General features: G+C 35.0%; 5 protein-coding genes across 7 annotated transcripts; 2 read left to right on the plus strand and 3 right to left on the minus strand.

Moving 5' to 3' along the window:
- The first annotated feature begins 3,606 nt into the window (after positions 1-3,606).
- Positions 3,607-7,930, plus strand: LOC102579873 (cysteine-rich receptor-like protein kinase 3). 2 transcript variants are annotated; one of them, XM_006352330.2, is made up of 8 exons: positions 3,607-4,139; positions 5,113-5,510; positions 5,871-5,993; positions 6,295-6,422; positions 6,509-6,719; positions 6,797-7,052; positions 7,141-7,282; positions 7,389-7,930. In XM_006352330.2, exons 1-8 carry the CDS (start codon positions 3,643-3,645, stop codon positions 7,701-7,703), a joined length of 2,070 nt encoding a protein of 689 aa, XP_006352392.1. In that variant the 5' UTR covers positions 3,607-3,642; the 3' UTR covers positions 7,704-7,930. The 2 variants fall into 2 exon arrangements, with proteins under 2 accessions (XP_006352392.1, XP_006352393.1); XM_006352331.2 differs by having other exon boundaries at positions 3,612-4,139; positions 6,821-7,052.
- Positions 7,931-8,200: 270 nt separating this feature from the next.
- On the minus strand, positions 8,201-10,426 carry LOC102580636 (pentatricopeptide repeat-containing protein At3g14330). Its single transcript, XM_006352413.2, has one exon. The coding sequence runs from the start codon at positions 10,364-10,366 to the stop codon at positions 8,426-8,428; it is 1,941 nt and encodes a 646-aa protein (XP_006352475.1). The 5' UTR covers positions 10,367-10,426; the 3' UTR covers positions 8,201-8,425.
- Positions 10,427-12,987: 2,561 nt separating this feature from the next.
- Positions 12,988-18,385, plus strand: LOC102581104 (probable beta-1,4-xylosyltransferase IRX14). 2 transcript variants are annotated; one of them, XM_006352334.2, is made up of 3 exons: positions 12,988-14,097; positions 14,248-14,802; positions 17,800-18,357. In XM_006352334.2, exons 1-3 carry the CDS (start codon positions 13,364-13,366, stop codon positions 18,026-18,028), a joined length of 1,518 nt encoding a protein of 505 aa, XP_006352396.1. In that variant the 5' UTR covers positions 12,988-13,363; the 3' UTR covers positions 18,029-18,357.
- LOC102581439 (uncharacterized oxidoreductase At4g09670-like) lies at positions 18,332-20,760 on the minus strand. Its single transcript, XM_006352335.2, has 2 exons — positions 20,236-20,760; positions 18,332-19,095 (listed from the first exon to the last, which is right to left on the minus strand). Exons 1-2 carry the CDS (start codon positions 20,704-20,706, stop codon positions 18,478-18,480), a joined length of 1,089 nt encoding a protein of 362 aa, XP_006352397.1. The 5' UTR covers positions 20,707-20,760; the 3' UTR covers positions 18,332-18,477.
- Positions 20,761-22,758: 1,998 nt separating this feature from the next.
- On the minus strand, positions 22,759-24,562 carry LOC107061520 (F-box/kelch-repeat protein At3g23880-like). Its single transcript, XM_015310871.1, has 3 exons — positions 24,484-24,562; positions 23,958-24,010; positions 22,759-23,880 (listed from the first exon to the last, which is right to left on the minus strand). The coding sequence occupies exons 1-3, from the start codon at positions 24,560-24,562 to the stop codon at positions 22,759-22,761; spliced, it is 1,254 nt and encodes a 417-aa protein (XP_015166357.1).
- Positions 24,563-26,734: the final 2,172 nt, after the last annotated feature.

The raw sequence follows: 26,734 nt of genomic DNA on the forward strand, positions 1-26,734 counted from the left end.
AGTTATTTCTATAAACAACTTCAGTAGTTGTCCAAACAACTACTTAAGTTGTTGGCTGAAACAACTAAATTGAATTCACTAAACCCAGCTGAAGAATGGACAAAATATTTTTTATACTTATCAAAAATGCTCTTTTGAGTTAATTTCAAGTTCTAACGGAATAAATATAATGTAAAAAAAACAAAAAAATATAATAGCAAGATGATGATGATTTTCTTCTTTATTAAACCCTAATCTTATCCTTTGAAATAGAAAAGAGAAGAAAATTTACCTTGTATTAGAAGCTACTGATTGAAAAGAAAAACACAACAAACTCAAAGAAGATTTGATGATTTTGAAGATGAAGAAGAAATTTTTTTTTTGAAAAAAAAGAAGTCCCGTTCTTGGATTCCAACGTTCCCCTGTAACTTCAGTTTTTAAAAGAAAATTGAATAAGTTAAAAGGTTTTTTCCATTCTTAATATGCTTCACAATTTAAAATAAAGTCTCCTAAGTTTTAAAATACTAATTTGGTCCAATATATTAATTAAGAGTTAAATTAAATTGAGGAAGAGATGAAGAGGCCCCACTTGTCCCTTTTTTTTAATTGGAGACTTGTGAGGCATTCTTACCTCATTTTCCCCACCAAAAAAGTGTATGTTGATTTGTGTCTTGAATTAGGGCCCTACGCGGCACAATCCAAAATACTTCATTCATTCCTTTTTTGTTGTTATAGTTTCATTTTTTAGAGTCAAACTATATGAATTTTGATAAAAAATTTAGGATGTATTTTTCATCATATTGATATGAATAAATTACAATTTATAGTACTTTCCCTATAGTTGTTGAACATATAAAATTTTATTTTAAGATATCATTTTTTGACACGTGGAATAGCCATTTTGGTTCAATGAAACCTCCAGTACCTTCAGGGGATCAAATCCATAATCACCAGGAAGGCTGTGGATTACATACAAATGAAGTTGTTTGAGTAATCAGACAAGTTACATGCACAAGTTATCAAACAATGAACTGTCAGTAGGATGATAAACATAGCAAATAAAGAGGTCTAAAATATATTGAATAATTTAAGAATTTAATAGTGCAACTATGTTTGTTGAACAACAAAAATAGAATCAAAGCAAAGAAAACTCTCATTTGAGAAATTTATACTAGAATTTTAAAGTTCAGTTTTAATAACAAAATGGTTTATCAAATTTTTATTGATGAAGATATCAAATCTCACCATAGGAGGTCATTCTCATGTGGTATTATAAGATTTTCAATAGCTAGATATCAATATATCAGAAGCTCAACTATCCAAATGAATTTTAAGAGATGCATTTCATTTTTTACCGTATTATCATAAAAGTTCAAAGAAAAACTAACTTGAACATGTGTAGAAAATGCAATTTTTATACGCAAACCAGCCAATAAATAGATAAACAAATCCAAGAAACTAACTAAGACACAATAGCCAAAGCAAGTAGAACAAAGACACTTACGAAATATCTGCATATAAGAACAATAACATTAACAATCAAAACCAAAAACCTGAAACAAAGCACTGATAAATAGCAAATTAGCTTAGACAATCATATAGTAAATTTTAATAAAAAAAATAAACTAACCAATGTTTACCTAAACCCAAAACTGAATTTTCTAATATACCATTTGAAGTCCTTCTCTTCCATTGTAACTTTGTAATGCGTGATTGACAAAAGATTTCACGGGAGACGCAATCTTAGTTCTTGAATCAATATAATTAAAATATTCAACAATATTAGTTATTATTTAGAATAAATATTCTCTATATTCACGGGATAGATATTAGAATGTCAAATAAGTTGTTGTTTGATCTGTATTTTGGTGCAAGATGATTAGATTTTTTTTCTTGACCGCGACTAGGATCACAACCTTTTTTAGTAGGTGATGGTGATCCTTCAAAAAAGTATACTACTGGAGAACCTGACACCCCTGTCGATGTTTTTGAAGAGTATGAGGAACGTAGAGTCGAGGAGGTATATACTATCATATATCATTTCCCATGTTATTACAATTCTAAGATGAGTTTGTGTTATATGGGACAACAAGAACATGTGTGTCTTTGTAAAATGTCATCCAACCAATTGGCAAACTATTCCACCTTTCAACAGAATAAATGTTATTAGCAATGAAGATAAAAGGAAAATAGTGTATATTATACAACACTTATTGAGTGTGTAACCCCACATCATGGTGGTCTATTTCTAATTAATAATATAGCACCAACCTCCTCTTCTTTTTTTATTATGATAATGTCGGTCTGGGTCAGTTTGCGAGCACCTCAACCAATTCCACCATGTACCAACTAATTTCCGCCAATACAGGTGTCAGATAACTCTTTCCACCAAAGCGTATGAATAGACTTAAATAAAGCATTGACATAAACAGGATGGTGCGGGGTGGAGCAAAGGAAGACTTACACCTCTCCGTCCTATTGCCATCCCTATAATCATCCATCGCTTTCATTTTCCGTATGGCCAGGGAAAGCTAGCTGCTCTTAGATTATACATACAATTATCATTGACTATTCAAAAACAACATTCGATACTTCATGGATTCTAGTAATTAATCCAACAACAAACAGAAGTGAAGCTTTCACATGATGTAACCTTACTAGGGCCACTTCAATACAATAATTCAATTGGCTTTCCACCAAATGTTCGATATCTGCATGAGAGCACCAGACTAATTCGGATTCACACCACGTAAAGTTGATGTTACATTAGCAGCCAGCTAGAAGGAGAAGACAAGTTAATGGTCCACTTTGAGCAACTAAGAAAACAAAGAAAATGACTTCTTTGTCCAATTTGATTAGTTACACTATTTTTGGAATATGATATTTTGAACTGATACATGTATCTACTTCTGATTCAACTTAGAAATATATCAATTTTAAAATATATTTGCTTCAAACATATTAAGAGAAATAACAAAGAGAATTATTTCCGCCATTTCAATTTATGCGTCGATGTGTACTACAGAAGTAGACTTTAGCAACTTGTGGTATTAAACATGTCATGACATTTGTGACTATAAAAGAACCTCATTGAGGATAAAGCAAAAAATTAAATTTAAATTATGCTTTAATTAAAATGGTGGCATTTTTTATCATCCTTAAATGGAATAGGGAGTATTTTGTCATCCTCTGTTAAAATGGAACTACATAATATATCTTCATAGTCTTACCAAGAAAGTCTCCAAAACAAATATTATTGCACTTTATTCCGTTGTTGTTACTGCTTCCATTTCCATATTCCCTTTTTCAAACTGCTTTGAGATGTATTACTAGCCGAGGGTCTATGGGAAACAACTTCTCTATCTTTACGAGACCTCCGGCTAGATGATCCTTTTTCCTGTTAAATATAACCCAATCAGTTAAATATTTTTGGACGAAAACCAAAAGTGCTCACTTTTGACAAATATAAAGGACCAAAACTGCTCGGACGTATATTTGGACCTACCCCAAACACAGTGGTGGAGCCAAAGTTTTCACTAAGGGGATCAAAATATGAAAAGTAAACACACGAAGACGTCAAAGGGGGTTCAATATCTACAATATACACATAAAAATAATCTTAATCATATATAAACAGGGTAATTTTCCGTCAAAAGGGTTCAGATGAACCTCCTAGGCCCTACCTGGTTCCCACCCTGCCCAAACACATGGAATAAATATCTATCCATCAAACATTTTGTCATTTCAATTGCATTACTACCTGAATTTCTGTGGATCAAATTCTCAGACATGGCTAACTACGTCTGGTGGTGGAGCTGGTGGTTCACAGTGGCGTTTAACTGTTGTTTATCGATGCAGAAGCCAGTTGTTTCCAATCCACAAACCAACCTGTTAGGCGAAGGCTGTAGTAAATATAATGCAACAAATTTACCTGATTTCTTCAAAAGGCTTAATGAAAGTTTTGGTGATTTAAGGAACCAGTTGTCTAAATATGATAAGCGATTCGCCACCACACAACAGTCTGTGTATGCTATGGTCATGTGCAGAAAGTATATGTCAAAAGCTGATTGTGTCTCCTGTTTCGATACTGCAGTTTCTCACATAACAACTTGCGCTGGTGCTAATGGTGCTCGTGTTGCCTATGATGGTTGCTTCCTCAGGTTAGTTTCTTAGATATCTCTAGCACTTAGTTCACATCAAATTTTCTTCAAAATTTAAAGGACGAACTGAACCTTTAAGTACTACTCCCTCCGTTTTGTTTGTTTGGTTTTGACTTGGCACGGAGTTTAAGAAAGTAAAAAAGACTTCTGAATCTTGTGGTCTTAAACTAAAGATATGTAAAATGTACCAACATGTCCTTTAATCTTGTGGTATTAAACATGTCATGTGAAAAGTTAGAATCAAAGAGTTGTCAAAAAAAGGAAAGAGACATTCTTTTTCAAACGAACTAAAAAGGAAAATAAGACAAACAAATTGAAACAAAAAGAGTAAATAATATGCAGCAGCCTCGAGCTTAATCATGATAATCATAAGTGTTGTTGCTTGGTAACAGTCAAGAATCATAACAGCAATATTTAAGTCATTATTGGCCTGAATACAAGTAAGAACTAAGCTATTAGTTTATCGTTATTTCAATTAAACGATCTCGTTTGGTATGAAATCCTCTTTATTCATCTGTGATTATCTTTGATTCACAGGAAAAAAGTCACTGAAACTCAACACTGTGACAAGTAGAACTATTCCATACCTTTTTGTGTGCAATATGTATACCACTTTCTGAAGCAGCCTATTTTCTAATTTTTAAAGGTTGAAACCCATAATGGTAGCAGTGAACAATAAGTTTTCAGTAGTAAATTAAAAGAAGATTTGATTTGATGTAGTTACTGTACAGCATGCTTTGTTATGTTTCCACATACGTTACTTCTTTTTCTAGATTGCTTTGATTCGTTTTTCCTTGAGCCGAGGGTCTATCGGAAACAACCTCTCTACGTCTGAGGTAGGGGTAAGGTCTGCGTGCACTCTACCCTTCCAAATCTCACTTTGTGGGACTACACTGGGTATGTTATTGAATTAAGAAGATTCATGAGCATGAAAATGGTTGCTTAATACTCTAAATGATGCATTTTTTTTAAGGTATGAGAGCAACAATTTCTACCATGAAGCTTCAAGTCCAGCAAATGCTGAGTTCTGTGGGAATCGAACAGCTCATCGGCCGCATGCTTTGAACCTTGTGGCACTAGAGCTTTTGAATGATCTTAGCATGGCAACTCCAAGAATTCGTGGCTTCTCTGCAGCCACGAAGAGGAAAGAAGCTGGTGTTACTGTCTATGGAGTAGCACAATGTGCTGAAACCATCACTGCAAGCGGCTGCCAAGATTGCTTGACAGTGGCATATACAAACATAAAAGGCTGTTTGCCTAAACATGCGGAAGGAAGGGCTTTCGATGGAGCCTGTTTTATGAGGTACTCGAATAGAGCCTTTTTTCCTGATAACCAGATAACTGATATCAGACCATTGCTTGGTGGAGGAGGTAGGACATGAAGCTCTTTTTTTCCAAACCTTACTATTATTAATTCATTGGCATAGCACATCTAGACACCTCTACTCGTTTTCACCATGTCAATTGAACACTCCAACTTACAAAATTATCATCCAGACATCTCCAAAATTTATGTTCCACGCCAGCATCGGGTGTCCAGAGACACACTGGGGACGACTGACGAGTTGCAGTGTTTAGTTGTTAGTTGAGATCAAGTTGATGTGTCTAGATGTGCACTCTCAAAGTTGGTCTGCTTAGTTGCCAGGTGTGGCCATGTTTGAGTGTCTGTTTATGTATTATCCCTCATTCATTTTAAGATGAAGTTAAAATTGGTGGCGGTGCTTTATGCAGGAAGTTCAAACAAGAAGAAAGTCATCATCGGGGGTGTGGTTGGAGGTGTAGGACTTCTTATGATTGTATTGGCTGTGTTCCTATTGTATCGCCTATCAAGAAAACCACAGGCAGCAGAAAGAGGTAAAACTTGGAAGATCGCCTTATCAATTTGATATGATCCAACATACAAAACAAGATAAAGATAGAATTGAAAGCAATAAACAAAGCTACACACAAACAAATTCAAAGAAGTAGACGATAACTATACTGAAAAAAACAATAGAATCACCTTCTGCAAGTGAGAACAAGCATTGTATAAGTCCTTGAGTTCCTTTGCTTGGCCCCTTGTGATTGGCCTTGATAGAACTCAGGGTTCTCTTTTCTTCTTTCTTTTGTCCTTGTGTTTATTTAAGTAGTAACTGATAGAGTAGCTCATGTTCAGGCAATATACTGGGGGCGACTGAGCTGAGAGGTCCTGTGAACTACAGATTCAAGGACCTTAAAATTGCTACAAAAGATTTCAACGAAAGTAATAAACTCGGTGAAGGTGGTTTTGGTGATGTATACAAGGTAGGTAACACTGAAACAGTTGACCGACTCCTACTCATTTATCCTCCAAATTTGATTCATTTGATGATTTTAATGTTATTGAACAGGGCACTTTGAAAAATGGACATGTAGTTGCTGTTAAAAAGCTATCAATGGTATCTAGCAGAGCAAAGGCAGATTTTGATACTGAAGTTAGGCTTATCAGCAACGTCCATCATCGCAATCTCATCCGTCTTTTGGGATGTTCTAACAAGGGAGCAGAGCTAGTACTTGTTTATGAATACATGGCAAATGGCAGCCTTGAAAGATACTTATATGGTTGATTTTGTCTTCCGGCTTATTATTTTTTCTCCGAGTCAAGTCAAATCTTTATGTTCAATAAAAAATTTCAACAGATCCTACCTCTCATGGTTTTGCAGGTGACAAACAAGGGATGCTCAACTGGAAGCAACGATATGATATAATCATTGGCACAGCTCGTGGTCTTGCCTACTTGCACGAGCAATTCCACGTCTGCATCATCCATAGAGATATAAAATCCAGTAACATTCTACTAGACGATGAATTCCAGCCAAAAATTGCAGATTTTGGGCTTGTAAGACTTTTACCTGGGGATCAGAGTCATGTCAGCACTAAATTTGCTGGTACCTTGTAAGTCAAACTGCTCGAATTTCTTTCCTTGTATCAGTAAAAACATTATGAGAACAGCAAACATATCAACGAGATCTAATTGAAACAGGGGATATACTGCGCCAGAATATGCAATTCATGGACATCTAACAGAGAAGGTTGACGTCTATGGCTTTGGTGTTGTTGTTCTTGAAATAATCAGTGGACGGAGGAGCAATCATATGCAAGAAACTGAATATCTCCTTGAACAGGTCTGTTCTCATTTTCAAATTTCATCTTCTTTTCATATTATCACTAAGTTCTTTCTTCCAACAAAGCTTTCCTATTCGAAATGCACTTGTCACTTTGTCAAAATAGGCATGGAAATTTCATGAGGCTGGCATGCATGTAAAACTGGTGGATCAAACTTTAGATGTCAGTGAATACAATGAACAAGAAGTGAAGAAAATCATAGAGATTGCCTTAATGTGTACACAATCACCTCCAAATCTTAGGCCAAGCATGTCTGAAATTGTTGTCATGCTATTAAGTGATCGTAGCACAGATAGGAGAAATCCTAGCAGGCCTAATTTCGTTAGCATGGATACGATAACAATCACAAACTCATCCATGACTGCTGGATCATCAGCTTCTAATGCAACCAACACTTTTACTGATATCACTGGCCGCTAGCTACATGAGAGTTTGCTGTATATATGAAAATTATGTCGACACTCTAGCATCCAATTTCTTCCTTACCTTTTCGTTCTTTTTGTTTGTTTGTTTTGCTTGGTTGTAATATAGATGATTTTTGTAACTAGTTTTAGTGTGATATAGGAAGAGTGAAGCTATAAAAAATGTATAAAGTTGAAGTTATGGTCAAGATTCGCCCTCCGCAAGTGATGAGAAGTTTAAAGATATTTGCAATCCCCAAAACTCTTGAAGCTATTTGTTGAAAACATAATTAAACGAATAAGTATATCATCTCTTACAACTCAATCTTTTAGATGAGTTGGTCACACAATTAAAGGTAATATTAGAACTTGCGGAGATTTGCTGCTCATTATCAAGAAGAATTTCACGTGTTGGTGCACATGACGGGGACTATTAAAGACATAATTAAGTAAAACAAAAACGTTCTCTAACATCTATTAGATGAGATGGTCACACGTCTATTACCCACATCCTCATTGGAACTGAGAAAAAGCCTCATTTGAATACAACAAATTCTGGGTTCACAAAATTCTTTCAACTTGTAAAAAGGAAAGCAAAGAACTACATCTTTTCAGCAAGACGTTCAATTTTCATAGAAATGACAAGAATGTATTTCGAAAGAACCAATATTTTTCTGATTCAGTACATAGTTCAGATAAAAGATCTTGATGGAAGTACTTACAAAATAACAACTATGAGAATCACCAGTATTCATTGCAAGAGCATTTCCCTTGGTCGAAATGGTGGAATCGGTTTGTATCTCTCACTATAATCCTTCTTCTTGTTATTTCGGACACAACCTTCATCCAAGAGTGACAATCAGCACAAATACGAATATTTTTTGACACTCTAATTGGAATACCAGAACCAGTTTGAATCAGACCAAATACAGTAGCAAGCCGTTCACTATGCCCACATATCCACTCTGCTTTTGTTTCCTCGCTTACATCATGAAGGACAACTCTGGTATCAGGTTTATACCCAATTTTCTCAATAGCTTCTGATAACTCATCCCAAACTTCCTTGTATTCATCCGAATTACGAAATTCAAAACCACCACCAGCCATAAAAGTGTGTACTTTATTTCTAACTTGTATCCAGCTGCATCCCGCCTCCTTTTTTATTCCCTTATTCTCCATCATCTCTCTCACTTTTTTAACTCCCTCCCACATCCCTGCATTTGCATAAATGTTTGACAGCATCACGTAATTCCCGCAGTTGTTAGGTTCCATTTCAAATAACTGCTCCGCCACAAGTTCTGCAAGAGAGACATTTCCGTGAAGTCTGCACGAATTAAGCAGTGAGCCCCAAATGCTTCCACTAGGTTTGACAGGCATTTTCTCCACTACTTGCAGTGCCTCTTTAATTTTCCCAGCTCTACCTAATATATCAACAAGACAAGCGTAATGCTCCAAGGAAGGTCGAATTCCAAAATCTCCAGTCATACTCTCAAACAATTCCTCGCCTAAATCCGCAAGCCCTGCATGGCTACAGCCAGACAACAAGGCAATAAATGTCACACCATCCGGCCTAACTCCACTGCTGACCATTTCATTAAACAACTTCATTGTTTCTCCCATCAATCCATTGATTGCATACCCATTGATAACAGTATTCCACGATGTTATATCTCTGTACTTCATTCTGTCAAACACTCTTCTACAATACTCCATCGCTCCACATTTTGCATACATATCCAAAAGCGAGTTTAGTAAAACAACATCAGGAATATTCGTTGATTTAACAATTTGTGAATGTATCTTTCTACCATAATAAAGGTACGTAACCTGAGAACAGATAGCTAAAATCGACGTAAAAGTTACCCAACTATATCCCACATCCTCATTCTGCATCCTCCTAAAAGTCTCAAATGCCTCAAAAACCTGTCTTTTCTTAACAAAACCCGCGATCAACGAATTCCAACTCACAACATTTCTCTCAGGCATTTCCTCAAACACCTTCAACACATCCCGAAAACACCCACACTCAGTATACATTCCCAAAAGAGCATTGTACACAACTTGATCAGCTTCTTTATCAGCTTTAATAATCTGAGCATGAACACCCCTACCAACCCTCGAATCCGATATCCCCGAACAAGCTTTCACAGCCATGGAAAACGCGAAATTCCCAGGTTCAATTGACCGGAACAACATCTTAGAATAAACAAGTAATGCCTCTCTAAAACACCTTTTTCTCGAATACCCAATTGCCATTGCAACCCAAACTGATTCGGGTCGATCCTCATTTGCAATCGCGTGCTCGAAAACACGACGAGCTTCAGCTAGCTGATCACAAACAGAGAAAAGGGTGATTAACTTAGATAATATTAAAGGGTCGTTGAGAATACTTTTGTTCGAATTCAAAAGAAGGTGAATATATAGCCTGTGACCATGTTCTACTGATTTCTTCGAGATACAAGCATGGAGGAGAGAAGAATAAGATTCGATGTCAAGTTGAGAAGATTTTTGGGATTCTATTAGAAGAAGAGCTTCGTCGAGTTTTCCGGATTTGGTGAGAGATTTGAGAGATGAATTGAAGGGATTTGTGGGTGTTTTGTTAAGCTTTTTGAAGCTTGAATTGGCTTTAATGGTAGCTGTGACAGTTAAGTTAGTTGGCAGAAAAATAGCGGGAATCGCCATTGGTGGTGAAAGAGCTTGTTACACTAAAAGAAATAGTAGGGAACTTTTTATCAAATGCCGAATAAATTTAATCTCAAATTTAATTTCGGATATTACATCGTATCTTACATGCCAAACGACCTTTATTATATACCGGGCATGCATATTGTGAAGAAATTGTATGTTCCTCTCGTTCTTTTTCTAGAGTCTAAACTTCTTATTCTTATCTGTATCATTAGTTGCTTGTTATTTCAGTATTTTTCATTGTAATTCAATAGTTGAAGTATTGTCATTGTAATTTGGCTGCGAGTGATTATATAATACTTGAGCATTTGTATTGAGAATTCAGGTTTGTTACAATGAAAATGAATATATATATATATATATATATATAGGGTATGCAAGGGTAGTAATCCTGCATAATTTCGAATGTTATCGATTTTGGTACATCGAGCAAAAAATACAAAGCAAGAAAAAGTTTCTATTTTCTTGAAAATATATGTATATAAGTTATCATGCTTGCATATTCATCATTTGAGTCTCCAACAATTATTCCAATAATTAACTATCTGATTTGGCCTATGAATGAATATGTGATTCCATGAATAGGATCAAACCTTATTTCATGATATTTACATGAGGTTCCTCTTTAAAAAAGTCCCCGAGAGGACTTAATTGATCCCTTATTTATGTTTCATCTTTCTTTTCCTTTTCGTTTGTTTCAAAAAATCTATTAATCAATTCTGATTCTTTCTTTTTCTTTTAATTCTTTTTCGATCGAGAACCGTATGTCAACTTCTATGACATGACTGCTTGACAAAGTTTGTTGAACAAGTAAAACGAGAAGTAAAAAAAAAATAGTGCCATAAAAAGTAGCCATGAGATTATTAATTACTATGACTAGGAGAGAAGCACATTATGACTAACAAATTATTTTTCAAAAAATAATTAAACATCATAATGCTCAACATTAATGATAACCTATAGAGTGCAATCAAATTAACTTCCAAAAAAATATTTTTCAAACACTACCTTTTTTATATAATATAGAATAGGTGCTCCTACTTTCTTAAATGTGTACCTCGCTATCATTAAACAAACTTCTAAACTTGAAAAAAAATTAAGAACATGTGTTATATAATATGATATGTTAAGAAAAAAGAAAAACTTTTAAGATGAACAAAATGAAACAAAAATGAATGTATCTAATCAATTTTAGGAAAAAAATAGTTAATTTTTCTTGCTTAGGATCAATGGATCTAGACATTAATATATAGTAGTAGCAAGTACACTTACTTATTTTGCAAAAAATATTTATTAGCACAATTATTTACTTATTTAATCACCCACCATAAGTTCTATTATTAGTTTGATTAACAAAAGAAAAACCTTAACAACTTTCCAAAGTTTTATATTAATTCGATAGTGAATTTCCAAAAATACCCCTTCCCCTTCTTCTCATGGACTTAAACATAATTTTCCTTCTAATATTTTAAAATAAAATTATTGATAGTGACACTTACTAATGAAAATACATAGTGAGATATAAAAAAGTGTCCACCCACATTAAAATATTATGAATACATAGCAGTAAAATATGAGTGTCCAAAAATCAATTTAATAAATAAATTAAATCTAAGAAAATATCATTGATATTGAATTATTTGATTAACAATTTTCAGACATTTTTGTATATTTAGTTATTGGATTGTTCGTTCAATTTTTAAGTTTTAGTTTATGATTAAATCGATAACCTAATAAGATCATAACTAATAGCGAATATCTCATTAATTTAATTATTGATTTAACATACTAACTGATAATCAATAAATTAGATCCATAACATATAAAATTAGACCGAAATGGTCATAAACACCCCTACAAGCAAGTATACTAACTTATTTTATTGAGCATAATTAGTAGCATCATTATTTGCTTACTTAATCACCTAATTAATTAAGAAGGAAAAAGTACCCACTAATTCCATTATTAATTTTGTTATAAAACAAAAACATCTTTTAACAACTTTACAACACCACCAACATCAACAATAATATATTTGATGAAATTTAACAGATTTTATAACTATCTTTTGGAGGTTGATAGACTATTTTTATTAGACTCTCGACTTGAGTATATCAAATCAAAGTAAATATGAAAAGAAAAAGAGCAAACTATTGAAAACACGTCTAAACTCAAAGTAAACTATTAGTTTGTTCCGAACTATTGACTGCCTTTAAAACACCAATTTACCTTACTAAGTGAACTTAAAATCAACCCCGATCTAGCAACATGAGTGTGCCAAGTTTAGAGGTGTTTTCAACAATTCTTTCAGCTTTTTGTTAAGAGCACCATGCTCTTACAAGAATTTGAGACCACTTACTATATCATGTGGTAGATTGGGGTGTATCTAAATTTAGTTAGTCAAGCAGAATGATGTTTTTAAGGCTGTCAATAGTTCGAGAATGAAACTAATAACTTGCACCGAATTTAGGAGTGTTTTCAATATTTATCTCAAAGAAAAAATTCAATAAAAAAAATATAGCAATTACGACAAAAAAGTGCAATAACCGAAATATCATAAAAACGTCTTTAACAACTTTCCTAATTTAAATTTATTAGTAATAATCTCATAATTTTTTCCCCAAAATACCCCTTCCTCTGCTCTAGATTTTCTCCCCTCTTCTTTCTCCTTACTGTCTGAAAAATCCTATCTTATTCGGATCCTACCTGTGCCCCGAATCCGTTTTTCAGTCTTCCTCTGAAGTTTCTTCCACTGTTCGTTCATGGCGTCTCTTTCAATCGTTGAATTTTGAATATAATACATAGTTAGTAAGCAACCCTTTTGGATTCGTAAGCTTAAAGTAACATTTCTTTCTTGATTAAAACTCTTTAACTTCTCACCAAACACTTTTCCCAACTAACGCTTTTCCTTCAAAAATCTTCAAACCCACTCTTTTTTTCCATTGCTTCAGTCTAAAACTTCGAGATCTTGAAACCCTTTGATTATACTGAGAAATGAAGCAGTTAGCAGCTTTACAGCAAGGTCGCCGGAGCAATAGCTTTAGAGGGTCATCGGCGTTAGATTCGTCGTCAGATGGGTCTGTAAAGTCACCGGCGACTATTTTCTGGCTTGTGCTTCATGGGGTTTGCTGTTTGATCAGTTTGGTTCTGGGTTTCAGATTTTCGCGTTTGGTGTTCTTTCTTCTGTTTACTAACTCATCTTCTACTCCAAACAGTATTTATTCAGCGACCTCTTTGTTTCATGATCCGGGTGCTGATGTAGCTGTTAAGACGGAAATGACGTCATTTTCCGGTGGGGAAGATCAGCTGAATAGGACATCGGTGTCGAGTAGCCGGGTGGTGGTAGGACGGCATGGGATATTAATAAGGCCGTGGCCTCACCCGAATGCGAGTGAGGTGATGCAGGCACATAAGATAATGGAGATAGTTCAAAAGGAGCAGAGATTACAGTATGGTGTTAAGAGTCCAAGGACTGTAATTGCTGTAACACCAACATATGTGAGAACTTTTCAAACTTTGCATCTTACAGGTGTGATGCATTCTTTGATGAATGTGCCTTACAATGTTGTGTGGATTGTGGTGGAAGCTGGAGGCACAACTAATGAGACCGCCTCGCTGATTGCCAAATCGGGTTTGAAGACAGTTCACATTGGATTACGCGAGAAGATGCCTATTTTGTGGGAAGATCGCCATAAATTGGAGGCAAAAATGAGACTTCGCGCTTTGAGGTATAGAAGTTTGTTTCTAATAGCTTGTTACCAGATTAAAAAAATGAACTTTTGTTTCTAATATTGTGTTTTTATATATGTGGTGAAGAATAATTTTGATAATTTTAGAAATTGAAAATGATAGTGGCTTGTGTTTGTTTGATGGAACAGATATGTGAGAGAAGAGAAGTTGGATGGGATAGTGATATTTGCTGATGATAGTAATATGCATAGTTTAGAGATTTTTGATGAGATCCAGAAAGTGAAATGGATTGGTGCTCTGTCGGTGGGCATTCTTGCTCATTCAGGTGGTGTGGAGGAGGAGATATCAACAGTTCAGAAAGAGGAAGATAAGAATTTGCAATTGCCAGTTCAGGGTCCAGCTTGTAATTCATCAGATCATTTTGTTGGTTGGCACACTTTTGAATCGTCTCAATACGTGGAGAAGAGTGCCAGATACATTGGTGACAGGGCAGTTGTGCTGCCAAGGAAGCTTGAGTGGGCTGGCTTTGTGTTGAATTCCAGATTAGTCTGGAAAGATGCTGAAGATAAGCCTGAATGGGTTAAGGATTTGGATGATGTAATGGGAGACAGGGAAGATGTTGAGAACCCTCTATCTTTGCTGAAGGATCTTTCAATGGTGGAGCCTCTCGGAAGTTGTGGGCGCAAAATTATGCTGTGGTGGCTACGCGTTGAAGCACGAGCAGACAGCAAATTCCCTGCCAGGTTAGTTTAATAGTGCTATTCTGCCTCATGTCGCATTGTGTTTTGAATGTTCTTAGCATTGAATGTTTGTTGTTTTTAACTAATATGTCTATATCATTCTTTTCTGTTTCCTTGATCACCTAAGCAAAATCGTAATTGTGTTGTTTCATGATTCTCAGCTGTTCTTAAAACATGATAGATCCTCTTATAATGCCATTTCTCTCCTTTTTTAAGTCCAGAGCCATGAAACAACTGTAGAAATGAGAATGATATTAGAATAATAGATATGTTCTCAATAAAGTTAGGAACTAATAGTAAAAGGAAGATTTTTATATGAAAAAAGTAGTACCACAAGATTTTTGATATTCCTGTACATCCCTTTGCCTAGTCTTTTGACAAGTAAGGATCAGGAGTCCAAACATTGTAATTTTCTGGTAACAACTTAGTATCAGATTTCTGTTATCAATATAATACTTTACCAGTTTCAAAATACTAAATAAGGTATCAAGAGTCTTTGTATTTATGATGGTGCACAAAGACTATTCAAGGCTTCAAGCTGAATTCAAAAGGACCACAAGTCGGTCTACAGAAGTCAATCCATCTGTGAGTATCCTACTGGAAGAGTTGTTATTGCGAACAGTCATAAAGTCCTGGGCCTGCAAAAACAAAGCACTATACTTTGACTGCTCTCTCTCTTTCATTTCCCGGAATTTCGATTTTTTATGCCCATCCAGGCATCCACCCGGCCGCCTTTGCTGTTGTTTCGCCAACTTTTCTGTAGTTGCCTTTGCATCACGGTCCTTATTCCTTAAAGGAACTAGGATAGTCCAACATGTGTCCTCAAGAGACATAATGACCTGCAGTCCCTGTAGTTTGAAGTAAATGCTTACTGTTTGTTCTTCCTACCTTCATAAGATGCAAAAGTTTTCCAGAGTTTCCTTTCTACTTCTTGAGTTATTATATGTCAGAGGGGTCTCATGTGACCGGTCGATTCTGTTTATTGGTTTAGAAGAAGTATTGGAAAACATTCATAAAAAAGTAAAGTATTAAAGAACTTTTTAATGTATGAAATATACTTATGAAATGGTTGATCTTAAATGAAAAAACATGAGCAGTGAAGATTCATGTAGTCAACCCCATCTTGTTTGGGATTGAGATGTAATTGTTGTTATACTTATGAAATGCAACTTTAGGTCATATAAGATATTAAGAAAACTTTGCAATTGTATAAGATATACTTATAGAACAAAATATTAGTATTAAATACATGTTTGGATATTATTTATACATTTATTAGCCATATCTCAATACTCATATGCCTACTCCAATCTGGGGGCTGGGGGGAGGTCAAAGATGGTTGGAAGCTTTCTTCATGGTCCTCAGATGGTCTGTCTTCCCAAAATCTGATTATGCTTCCATCTATCTCCCAAAACAGACAGCATTTGGAAAGGGAATTCCATCCCAGTTGAATCAGTTTCCACGAAGAACGTTCGTATGATTTTTTTGCAGTATCTGTAATTCATCATCCACTAACCTGCCCATATTTTCTACTCCCTCCGTCCCAATTTATCCACACCATGGCTCCTTTTCTCACATAAATCATCAATGTCAAGCTTAAATCCGGAAAAATGCTTTCGGAGTGAGGCTTTATTGAATAAAGGGATAGATAGTTGGCCTAGACACCATCATCATAAAATATATATATCTTGAAAAAGGATAGATCTGATCCACCAAATGTTTCCATAGCAATAGGGTTATTCAGTTTGCTCACTTGGTTGGTTTGCTCACTTGGTTGGTTTGCTCTTGGTAAAATCTGCTCAAACATTTTTACCAATCAATAAAAAGAAAAATCTGCTCAAACATTATTGTGTTGGCTGCCACTTGCCAGTATGAATGTCTTTGTATGTCTTCATGCTGCTATGGGGCTCCACAGGGCGGAGGAATCGGCATATGAATCTCCGTTTTCATCTAAGGATATCCGGAGAACGGGTTTTATTCTTGGAAGTTCATGATTTAACTAGTGTTTCTGTCTGGAAATGGTTGAATTAGGGAAGTGACTCATGATAGTTGGTGTTCTCTTAATTAGTGCAACCGGTTAACTCTTTCTGAAGCACAATTACTCCAAATGCAAGAATTGAATTAATGGAAACATGCAACTTTTCTTCTTGGTAATTGTTGATCCTGTAAGAGCAATTTAGTGGTTAGATTTTTCCCATGTTCTTTTGCAATACAATAAATAGCTTATTACTACTCACTGTGATAGAGATCAATTTTGAAGATGGGAGAAAAATGTGATCCAATGGAAGTGGGGCCTTGAGTTAATTCTCGTTATGATTATGTCTGCCTTCCACTTAGTAATGATTTAGGATGGCAAATTGATTTTTATTCTTTTTCAATTGGTGTTGCAATGATGATCTGGATGACATATCTTGTGCAGACTTGTTTATATCTATTCATAGTTTGATTGTGAACTACTCTGTCTGACAGTTAAGTGGTAGTTAAGGAAATTGGACTTGGTTTGACTACGATGAAGCTTCGCTTGATTAGATACGATGTGGATGTGGGCGTTATTTACGCATAAAAGTAGTTGTGCCTATTCTTGGAATAGAGGCCTATGGTATTCTGACATTTTCGGGTCTATTTATGGCTTTTGGCATTGAATTGATTATGTTGCTCAGATTGCCATTTCCATGATATCATTCATTCAGTTTGAGTTAGACTATTAGGTCCAATAGGTGGTTGAATTTGGCTTAGAATGTGTTTGGAGAATGATGAAAGAGGTGTGGGAACACCCTCTTGCCGAAATGCAGGGTAAAACTGCGTACAATGGACCCTTGTGATCCTACCCTTTCCGAATCCCGCACATAGCGGGAGCTTAGTGCACGCGGCTGCCCTTTTTGATAGTGCTTATTGAGTATTCAGCACCAACTTTGCTCTGCATGTGTTCAATTTTATAGATCAAACACATTGGTTACTTTCACTTGAATGTAATATAACTAATTCATATCTGAAATGCAGATGGATCATTGACCCTCCACTAGATGTGACTGTCCCAGCAAAACGCACACCATGGCCAGATGTTCCTCCAGAGCTTCCTTCTGGTGAAAAGTTGGTCACTATGCAAGAGCACACCGAGAAGCGCCCACCAAAAACACGATCAAGAAAACGTAGTTCTCGGGGAAAGAGAAAGCATGCAGCAAAGAACATTGACGATCATCATTCAACCAGGCAATCAGCGGAGAACTAGTAATAATCATCTGTGAATTCAGCAAGTTTGAAGACCACGCTACTATCCTTTGTCTCGTAAATAGGAGAAGGCATTTCTTACAATAGCAATTAAAATACATACTACCTGTCCTTCATTCAATTATATCTTTGTATTCTTTTCCACTTCTTCTGTCCTATTTTTGGTCTTTAGTCTTTTGTGTAATTGAATTGTTTCTCAGTTAGAAGGGTGTTGGTGTTTTTGGTGTTGTCACTGTTACCAGACTCCTTTCTTGCCAAAGCTTTGTATTCATGGCTTGGAGTTTATATATGTAATGACAACATCTAGAGATGAGAAAGTTTATGCTCAAATCTTCTTCAAAATAGTGTGTTTGATGCCCATACATAAACTCTCTTACACATAATAAATAATAAGCTGTTTTTTCGATACTTTTTTTTCTTAACGTTAACTAAAGAATCATAAATGAGCATTTACATATGAACTGGCTGGAAACCGGTGTCTATAGATTTGTTCACAGCATCGAGCACGAGCTGAGTGATTCTGCTAGTATGAGGCCATTTGCTCTCAGGTTTGCTTCTCGAAAATTTAATGGCCTTAACCAGGCTAGCAAATTCTTGAATCATATAACCCTCTTGTGGTAACTGAGAAGTTACTTCAACTACCTGAGGTTTCACGTTCCATCCGATATGAAGATCCACAAACTTAGCACCAGATGTGAAATTGAACGAAGCAGAGTCCTCTCCAAACGGGAGAATGAAGTCGTAGAGATAACATGTCCCATTAGAGCCATAAACTCGCAAGTCCATTGTCTCGTGTGCAATGAAAGAGCAGTAAAATGTAGCAACGGTTTCCTCTTTTTCCCAATACAAGGAGGCACTACATGTCAAGATAACTCCAGCTGAGTTTCTTGCAACATTAGGCAGTGCAGTCACAGTTGTTGGCAAAGTTTGGTTCATAGCCCACAATATCGCCCCAATGCAGTACCAGCCCGCATCTCCCAGTGCCCCGAGAGCATCCAAATCTGGTTTTACTCTGATGTTATTTTCAAGAAATTCCTGGCCTGGAGCATATGATGATGAGCTGTGGATCTTAGCAATGAAAAGAGCACTTGTATAGGTTAGTTAGACAATCATCAGTAACATTTTTGGAACAAAGTTTAAACATATCAAAATGCATAAATCAAAATATTCAGAATTGCCGCTGACACCTTAATTATCAAACTACATGAAGAAACAAATGGTGAATTCTAGAATAAGATGGTGGCTTATTAAGTGATAGGTCGAAACCCCTGAGGTCTAATGGAGTATAGGTCGAAATACGATGGATAATGTGCCTGCCCTCTACCATTCTCTACTTAAACACTAGGCTTTTGTCTGAATCAAGGTTTGAACTTGTGACATGCGCGTAACCCACACATTACAAGCTGTGTGCTCTTAGATCATAGCTCGGAGTCCCCTCAAATACAAGACAATTCGCCAGCCCGAATACAAGACAATTTGCTAACCGTACAAGCTGAGCTCTTACTAGTTACCACTACACCAAAGCTCGGGGTCCAAGTACCCCAAATACGAGACAATTTGCTATGAGCTCTTATCACTACACCAAAGCTCGGGGTCCAAATACCCCAAATACGAGACAAATTGCTAACGATACACGCTGAGCTCTTACCACTAGAACAAAGCTCGTGGACAATTCCAAATACCTCAAATAAGGGACAAATTGCTAACGCCTAACGGTATGGATATAAATTATCCTAAAGTATAACAAAGTTAAAACTAAGATATAGCAGAATTGTAAATTTGAACATTTTACTATAACTAAAGTAGGCATTATACATAAACAAACATTCAAACTTAACTTCAACTAGCAACTAAAGACTCCAACTTTTTGAGACTCCGCATCTTAGACACCTCAACTCATCTCCACTGCATCACATGAACACTCCAACAGAATGTGTCAAGTCAATGTTGGGTGTCCACGAGACAACATAAGGACGAGTCGAGTGTTTAATTTGCTAGTTGAGACCAAGTAACTAAACAATCCAACTATGAGAGAGTCCACATCTAAACACCTCAACTCGTCTCCACTACATCAGTTCAACACTCCAACTTTATGTGTCACGTCAGCATCAGATATCCACGAGACACCATAAGGAACAAGATGGAGTGTTCGAGACCAAGCTGAGGTGTCTAGATATGCCATTAAAAAAAATACCCTCTAAAACTTACAGCTTTAACTTGTCCAAATAGTTTAGAATCAAGAATCATCTCCTTCATTTTCCCAGTTCTTGGATGATGATACCACATACTAGCATCCATAAACTGAACCCCATTTTTGTCACAAGCATCAAGAATCTTATCCAATTCTTCAACATTCAAAGCAGTAGGCTTTTCCAACAACAAATGTTTCTTCTTTTCAGCAGCTAAAATTGCCCAATGAAGATGAAAAGTAGTGGGTAATGGCATATACACAGCATCAACAAAAGGGTCATCAAGAATTTCACTGTAATTTCCATAAATCTTCAAAGAATCAGAAAATAAATTGTTCTGGATTGCAAAGTTGTGAGCTTTTTCAATTGAACGACTTGCTAGGGCATAAAGAGTAGAATTTGGGGATAAATTAATAGCTCTTGAGATTTTTCTTGCAATTTCTGCACATCCTATGATGCCAAAACGAATTGGAGTTTCATCATTTGACATTTTTGATGGTTATTTTTATTTTTTGATGAATCTTGATTATAGTGGAGATAGATAGAAGTGAGAAAATATTAGGTGGCATATGGTATAGCCACAAAACTTGGCGGCTCCTTTCTCAATCAGAGATCTCGATTTTGAACCTGACTATGAAAAAATCTTTGTTAGAAAATGCATCTCTCGAATGATGGATTTGGATTAGTCGGTCCCTTAAACCGTGGTCTTGATTTCGAACCCCAGCTATAAAAAAATCTTAAGTAGGAGTGCTTCTCCGAATGACGAATTTAAATTAATCAAACTCTATTGTGGGCAACGGGCATCAAATGGGAAAACAAAAAAAACGTTCATTTACCAATTCAAAAACCTTCTTTAGACTTTATTTTATATCAAAATTCCCAATCTAAGATTATATTTGAATTCACTATTTAAGTTTAGAAGTTTGAATCTCGAAATTTCAATTATAATACATAAATTGGGAGAGAGGAGTAATATACATATTTTGTTTTGAATAGTCCAAAGTGCAAAATTGGACTATTTTTCGTTGTTTTAGAGCAATCGTCAGTAAAAAGGGTATTTTTGAGCTACTTTGCTATTTGAGCAAAAAAATAACAATAGGTAAACGGATTCATTTTGAATTATTCAAAGATATATTTGACCATTTTCCCTTTTTTTTAAAGTCATTGTAATTTATATTAAAAAGAGTCAAAATCTTGATATTGATAAGACCATAATTACAAGATAGAGAAACTGTTTCCGATGCACCTTGGCACAAAAGAAAAGAAGAATTCAAAAAAATTAACATGCCACAATAAGACTACAAGTTAGTAACATAATTATTGGAAAAAGAAAAGTGCATCAATCATACATAAGAAACAACATACTTAGTGAAATCTCACGAGTGGGCCTAGGTAGGTAGAGCATACGCAGATCTTATCTTTACCTCGTGGAGGTAAATAGACTATTTTTCAGAGGACCACCCATCATACATAAGAAACTAATGATTTCGGAGAGATCAAGCTTTCTGTAAAAATTACTATGTCCTGATCAATGCTGGCCTGCATCCATGACGCAAATGGTCCAGCCCTGATCATTATCCATCTGTTCTGTATTATTGTTTGACGACTCCATTATGATCTTCCCTGAAATTTAATTATAAAAAATGTGGTTGGTTAACTCTTATCTTGAGCCTTTTGGTGGGGTAAGTCATTAGAACGTAGCAGCCATGGGCGGATGTTCACGTGAACCTAAGGCCCCCCTCCTCCCTCCTCATGTTTCAAATCCATAAAACCGATTTTTCTCCCCTGTCCTCTCCTCATATCATCATTTATGTATAGTTCGCTAGTCAATTTTTTGCTCCCGTAATATATATAATCCCACAAATGAGGTTTGGGGAGGGTAGAGTATACGCAGACCTTATCTTTACAAAAAAATACAATAGTGAAGAAAACTTGATAACTAATAAGGAAATCATTCATAAAAAGGTGCTGCAGACTACCACTAAGCCTACCCTGACAAAAAGCGACAACTGGCTAACCTACCTACTAACATTCTACTCTAATCTGCGACCTCAGTACACATTTATCTAAAATCGTGTCCTCGATAATATATTATATAAACATTGAATCAAAAATTGAAATCCAAGAGGAAAAAGCACAAAAATAGTATACCTTTGCAAATTTGAAAGGAACGTCTTGATTTCTTCTTTTTCTGTTGGCTATTAAACTTACAAACATCTTCTCTATACATTATTTGTTTAGGGTGGTGTGAGGCGGAGCCAGTTTGGGCCTAGGGGTTTACTTGAAACCCTTTAATAATGAAAAATTACACTATTTATTCATATAAAATTAAAATAATTTTCCATGTATAATATATATATATATATATTAGTTTTGCGTTTATTTGCTTGTACCATATATTAAAACATTATGACAAAGGTATATTTGAACCAAAAAATAATAATAACGAAAGGTAAAACTTACTCATTTTGAATAATTAAGAGATACTATCATGTTTGTAAGACAATTTATTATATATATACGTTTTTCGGAGGACCATCGATCATACATAAGAAACTACTGATTTCGGAGAGATCAAGCTTTCTGTAAAAACTACCATGTCCTGAATGCCAGGTTGCAGCCATGACACTAATGGTCTACTGGATGTACGAAATTGAGTTCCGCTACTTGGAATATGAAAGCAACTGAATAGCAATTCACCATCCGCAAACCTATATTTCGGAATGACTCTATAAACAGAGGGATCTTCTATAGTAAACAAAGCAGTCCAAGATTCCTTGACACCATAGTCTTTCAATACCCATAACTTTAAAGTTTCCAAATTCAGATCCGGAGAAAAAGTAATAGAATAAACAGATAGCATTCCATCCAATACTAAAACACCAAGATAGAAGATGCCTACAAAAGATAATATTTGCTCTGGCAATGGTATCTCTCCATACACTTCTTTTGAAATACTAAATAAAACGAGAGAATATATTCTCGAGCCACCAATCCAATGTGATCTAGGGTCTATTATGCTACCGATCCAATGAAATGTCTCGTGTAGAAATGCCAAACAACTAGTACGAGTCACCACATTGGAAACACCACGAGGATGTTTATCAATTTTTCTCCAGGAACCACCTTTCAATGCAAGAATTTCATTATATCCTTGATCACAAATTCTAAGGATCTTATAGTCACCGCTAGTTGAATCATAACCAAATCCATAACAAGTATAGTCACATATCTCAGAGTGTGGAGCGGGAAGTACTATTGATTCTCTTATGGAGGGGTTCCATAGCAAATGTATTGGGTGTTTATCAACCATAATACCAGAAACTAGGACAAGAACAAAGCCATCACAACCACACAAGGCTCTAAAAAATGGTTTTGAGCTTAAAGGGCGATCAATTTTTTGTGCATCCTCACCCATTTGAACCGACGATAAAGGACAACAGTAGCTGGAAAATCTATTTTCATTCATGCACATGTGAGTAATAAGAGATTTTTGGGAATTTTGGTCGTTGTTGGCACGCTTGAAATGCTTCATCTTAAAGTAGGGATCGGAGATCAATATATTCCATAATTTTGAAACACATTTGTATTGATGAAGAGATCGCACAGATAACCTGCTAAGGATGTTCATAATTATTCCTTCTTCGAAGTGAACTGTCAATGCCTAGATAGGACAAAAAAGAGTGTTCAGACAAACAATAGAATCTGAATTAAACTCAACTAATACCATCGGAAACTGACCTGATCAACATCCATCTGCTCTGTATTGTTTGACGACTCCAATACGCTCTTCCCTGAAATTTAATTTAAAAATAGAATAGTGGTTAGTTAACTCTTATAGAGAGGCCATATCTACGGTATTGGTTCACGACTTCACGTGAACCTAAGCTCCCCTCCTCCCTCCTCAGTTCATATCGATCAAAGTCAAAGCGTGAGCCTATTAGTGTTATCCCACAAATGGATGGGGTCTGGGGAGGCCTCTAGAGTAGCTCAGTGAAGAAAACATGACAACTAATAAGAAAAACATTCGTAAAAGGACTAGTAACAAGTGTGATAACCGAAACACAAGAATAATGCTAAAACTGTTGGCGATAATTCATAATTAGCTAACCTACCTACTAACATTCTACTCTAATCCGTCGCGTCAGTACACTTGTATCTAAAATCGTGTCCTCAGTAATATATATTATATAAACGTTGAATCAACATTGAAAAAAAACACACACACACACAAATATCAGCAGAAAGAAACAAGGGGCATAAATACCTTTGCAAATTTGAAGTGAAGGTCGTAATTTCTTCCTTTTCTGTTGACTATTAAACTTACCAACATCTTCTCTATTCATTATTTGTCTAGGCAGAGCCAATTTGGGGCTAGGGTTTATAGAATAATGAAAAATTACTGTATTTATATAAAATTATTTTTTATGTATATATTTTTAAATTAGTTTTGAATGATTTATAAACTCAAAAGTTCTTGAATCTTACTTCAATGTCTCTCTATTTCTTTCTATTGAAAATAACTAGTAAGGGTGTACAAAATCGAATCGAAAACCAAATTAAATCGCAAACCGAAAAAAAACCCGACTAGTGGTTTGGTTTGACTTGGTTTGATATTGAAAAAAAAAAACTCGACTATATTTGGGTTGGTTTGATTTTAACTAAAAAAAACCAATCCGAGACCAAATCAACCCGACATTATATATATAATTATAAATTTTTATTTTATACATAAAAATATTTACTTTGATATAATTTTTAAATATTTCTTATACTTTTTCATAGATTTTATCTTTTAATATATTATTTCAAGTTTGAAACTTAAAATTCTGAATGGTCCAATAAAGATTATAGTTCACAGATGTTGGTAATCATAATAAAGTTTAAATCAAAATCAAATTAATACTAGTGCAAAAAGGAAATCAATTCAACACTAAGAATGACAATAATATTGAATATTTGTTATTTAGTTTTACATTGATTTAGACAATTAAAATACATAATCTAATTTTAATTTCCTTTAATAGTTAGTCATGTAACTAATACTTATTAAACTTATTTTTAGCATGATTTAGTACTTTTAAATTATGATCATTTCCATTATAACTTGTTAATTTACAATATTTGCTTTACGCGATTTCATTATTATTATTTTTGTTGGATATTTTAGTGTCATTAATCATATCATATTTTGTGTTATTTTTTTAAGAAACACCTTAGATAGTTGTATTTTGGTAGGACTAAAGAAATATTTGAAGTACAAATAAATTATATGTTTGTATGAATACTTTACCGGAAAAACCCGAAACAATCCGAAAATCCGAAAAACCCAAAAAAATCCGAAAAAACCCGAGGTTGAAAACCCGTGTTTTATTGGTTTGGTTTGGTTTATAAATTTAAAAATCTGACACAAATGGTTTGTTTTGATATTTGAAAAATCTGAGTAACATCGTTATTTATAATGGTAAGAAACCAAACTAAACTAGGACTAGAAAATTTATTTCAATATGAATTAGGACAAACAAATCCTAACTAGACATGAATTAAATAAATACTAAATAACAAGTCCTAAACAATTTAGGATTCCTATTTCCTACTCCAACTTCGAATTATTATTCCAACATTTCTGCGTTTATTTCTTCGTATCTTAAACCCTCCTTAGTGAAAACATAACGACAAAGATATATTTGAGCCAAAAATATAATGACGAAGGTATTTTTGAGCAAAAAAAATAATAATAAAGGTAAAACTGAATCATTTTGAATAATTAAAAGATATCTTGTTGTAAGACAATTTATTGTACAACTTTGTAGGTGAAATCAAGAAGGGGGTGTAAAAATATTATGCATATTTAAACAGGGTAATGTAAGAGGGGTGTGAAAAAAATTATTACCGTGGAATATGAAAGTGAAAATTTGAAACGTGAATTAATATTTAACATCTACTGAAGAATTATGTTCACCGTAACTATAATTTTATAAGTAATTATGTGATTTAAGTAGAGATTATATTTTTTATTGATAAGGGTAAAATGGTCTATCAATTTTTAATGAACATTTTGATAAATCAACTTTGGACTTATAAAAAACTTATAATATATATGGTGTAACATAATTATTGGAAAAGAAAAGTGCATCGACCATACATAAGAAACAATAACATACCCCGTGAAATCTCACAGATTTGAGGAGGGTAGACCATTCGCAAACCTTACCTCTACCTCGTGGAGGTAAAGAGGTTGTTTTCGGAGGACCACCAATCATACATAATTAGAAACTAATGACTTCGGAGAAATCAAGCTTTCTGTAAAAGCTACTATGTTCAGAAGGCCAGGTTGCAACCATGACAGCATTATTATATGGACTTGAGCAATCCTTCCGTCTAGACTTTGGAGACTATGCCCTCGGTTATGATCCATATCGAGCCGTGATAAAGAATATCAACGATCAAAAACCATTTCTGTTGCTGATGGAGAAGATGTTGCTTCTATTCCTTTAGAGAAGTTACTTGCTGATATT

The sequence above is a fragment of the Solanum tuberosum genome, unplaced genomic scaffold, assembly GCF_000226075.1.
Source record: "Solanum tuberosum cultivar DM 1-3 516 R44 unplaced genomic scaffold, SolTub_3.0 scf00148, whole genome shotgun sequence".
Classification (NCBI taxonomy): Eukaryota; Viridiplantae; Streptophyta; class Magnoliopsida; order Solanales; family Solanaceae; genus Solanum; species Solanum tuberosum.

Bases quoted from the DNA above. Each gene is read 5' to 3' on its own strand.
- LOC102579873 (XM_006352330.2), top strand. From the start codon at position 3,643: ATGAACCTCCTAGGCCCTACCTGGTTCCCACCCTGCCCAAACACATGG. The intron at 5,994-6,294 runs GTAAAACTTGGA...GCTCATGTTCAG, and splicing joins ACCACAGGCAGCAGAAAGAG to GCAATATACTGGGGGCGACT. The intron at 6,423-6,508 runs GTAGGTAACACT...GTTATTGAACAG, and splicing joins GTTTTGGTGATGTATACAAG to GGCACTTTGAAAAATGGACA.
- LOC102581104 (XM_006352334.2), top strand. From the start codon at position 13,364: ATGAAGCAGTTAGCAGCTTTACAGCAAGGTCGCCGGAGCAATAGCTTT. The intron at 14,098-14,247 runs GTATAGAAGTTT...TTGATGGAACAG, and splicing joins ATGAGACTTCGCGCTTTGAG to ATATGTGAGAGAAGAGAAGT. The intron at 14,803-17,799 runs GTTAGTTTAATA...TCTGAAATGCAG, and splicing joins GACAGCAAATTCCCTGCCAG to ATGGATCATTGACCCTCCAC.
- LOC107061520 (XM_015310871.1), bottom strand. From the start codon at position 24,562: ATGAATAGAGAAGATGTTGGTAAGTTTAATAGTCAACAGAAAAGGAAG. The intron at 24,011-24,483 runs GTATTTATGCCC...ATTAAATTTCAG, and splicing joins TTCACTTCAAATTTGCAAAG to GGAAGAGCGTATTGGAGTCG. The intron at 23,881-23,957 runs GTCAGTTTCCGA...TGTCCTATCTAG, and splicing joins AGCAGATGGATGTTGATCAG to GCATTGACAGTTCACTTCGA.
- LOC102581439 (XM_006352335.2), bottom strand. From the start codon at position 20,706: ATGTCAAATGATGAAACTCCAATTCGTTTTGGCATCATAGGATGTGCA. The intron at 19,096-20,235 runs GTAAGTTTTAGA...TTCATTGCTAAG, and splicing joins TATTTGGACAAGTTAAAGCT to ATCCACAGCTCATCATCATA.
- LOC102580636 (XM_006352413.2), bottom strand. From the start codon at position 10,366: ATGGCGATTCCCGCTATTTTTCTGCCAACTAACTTAACTGTCACAGCT.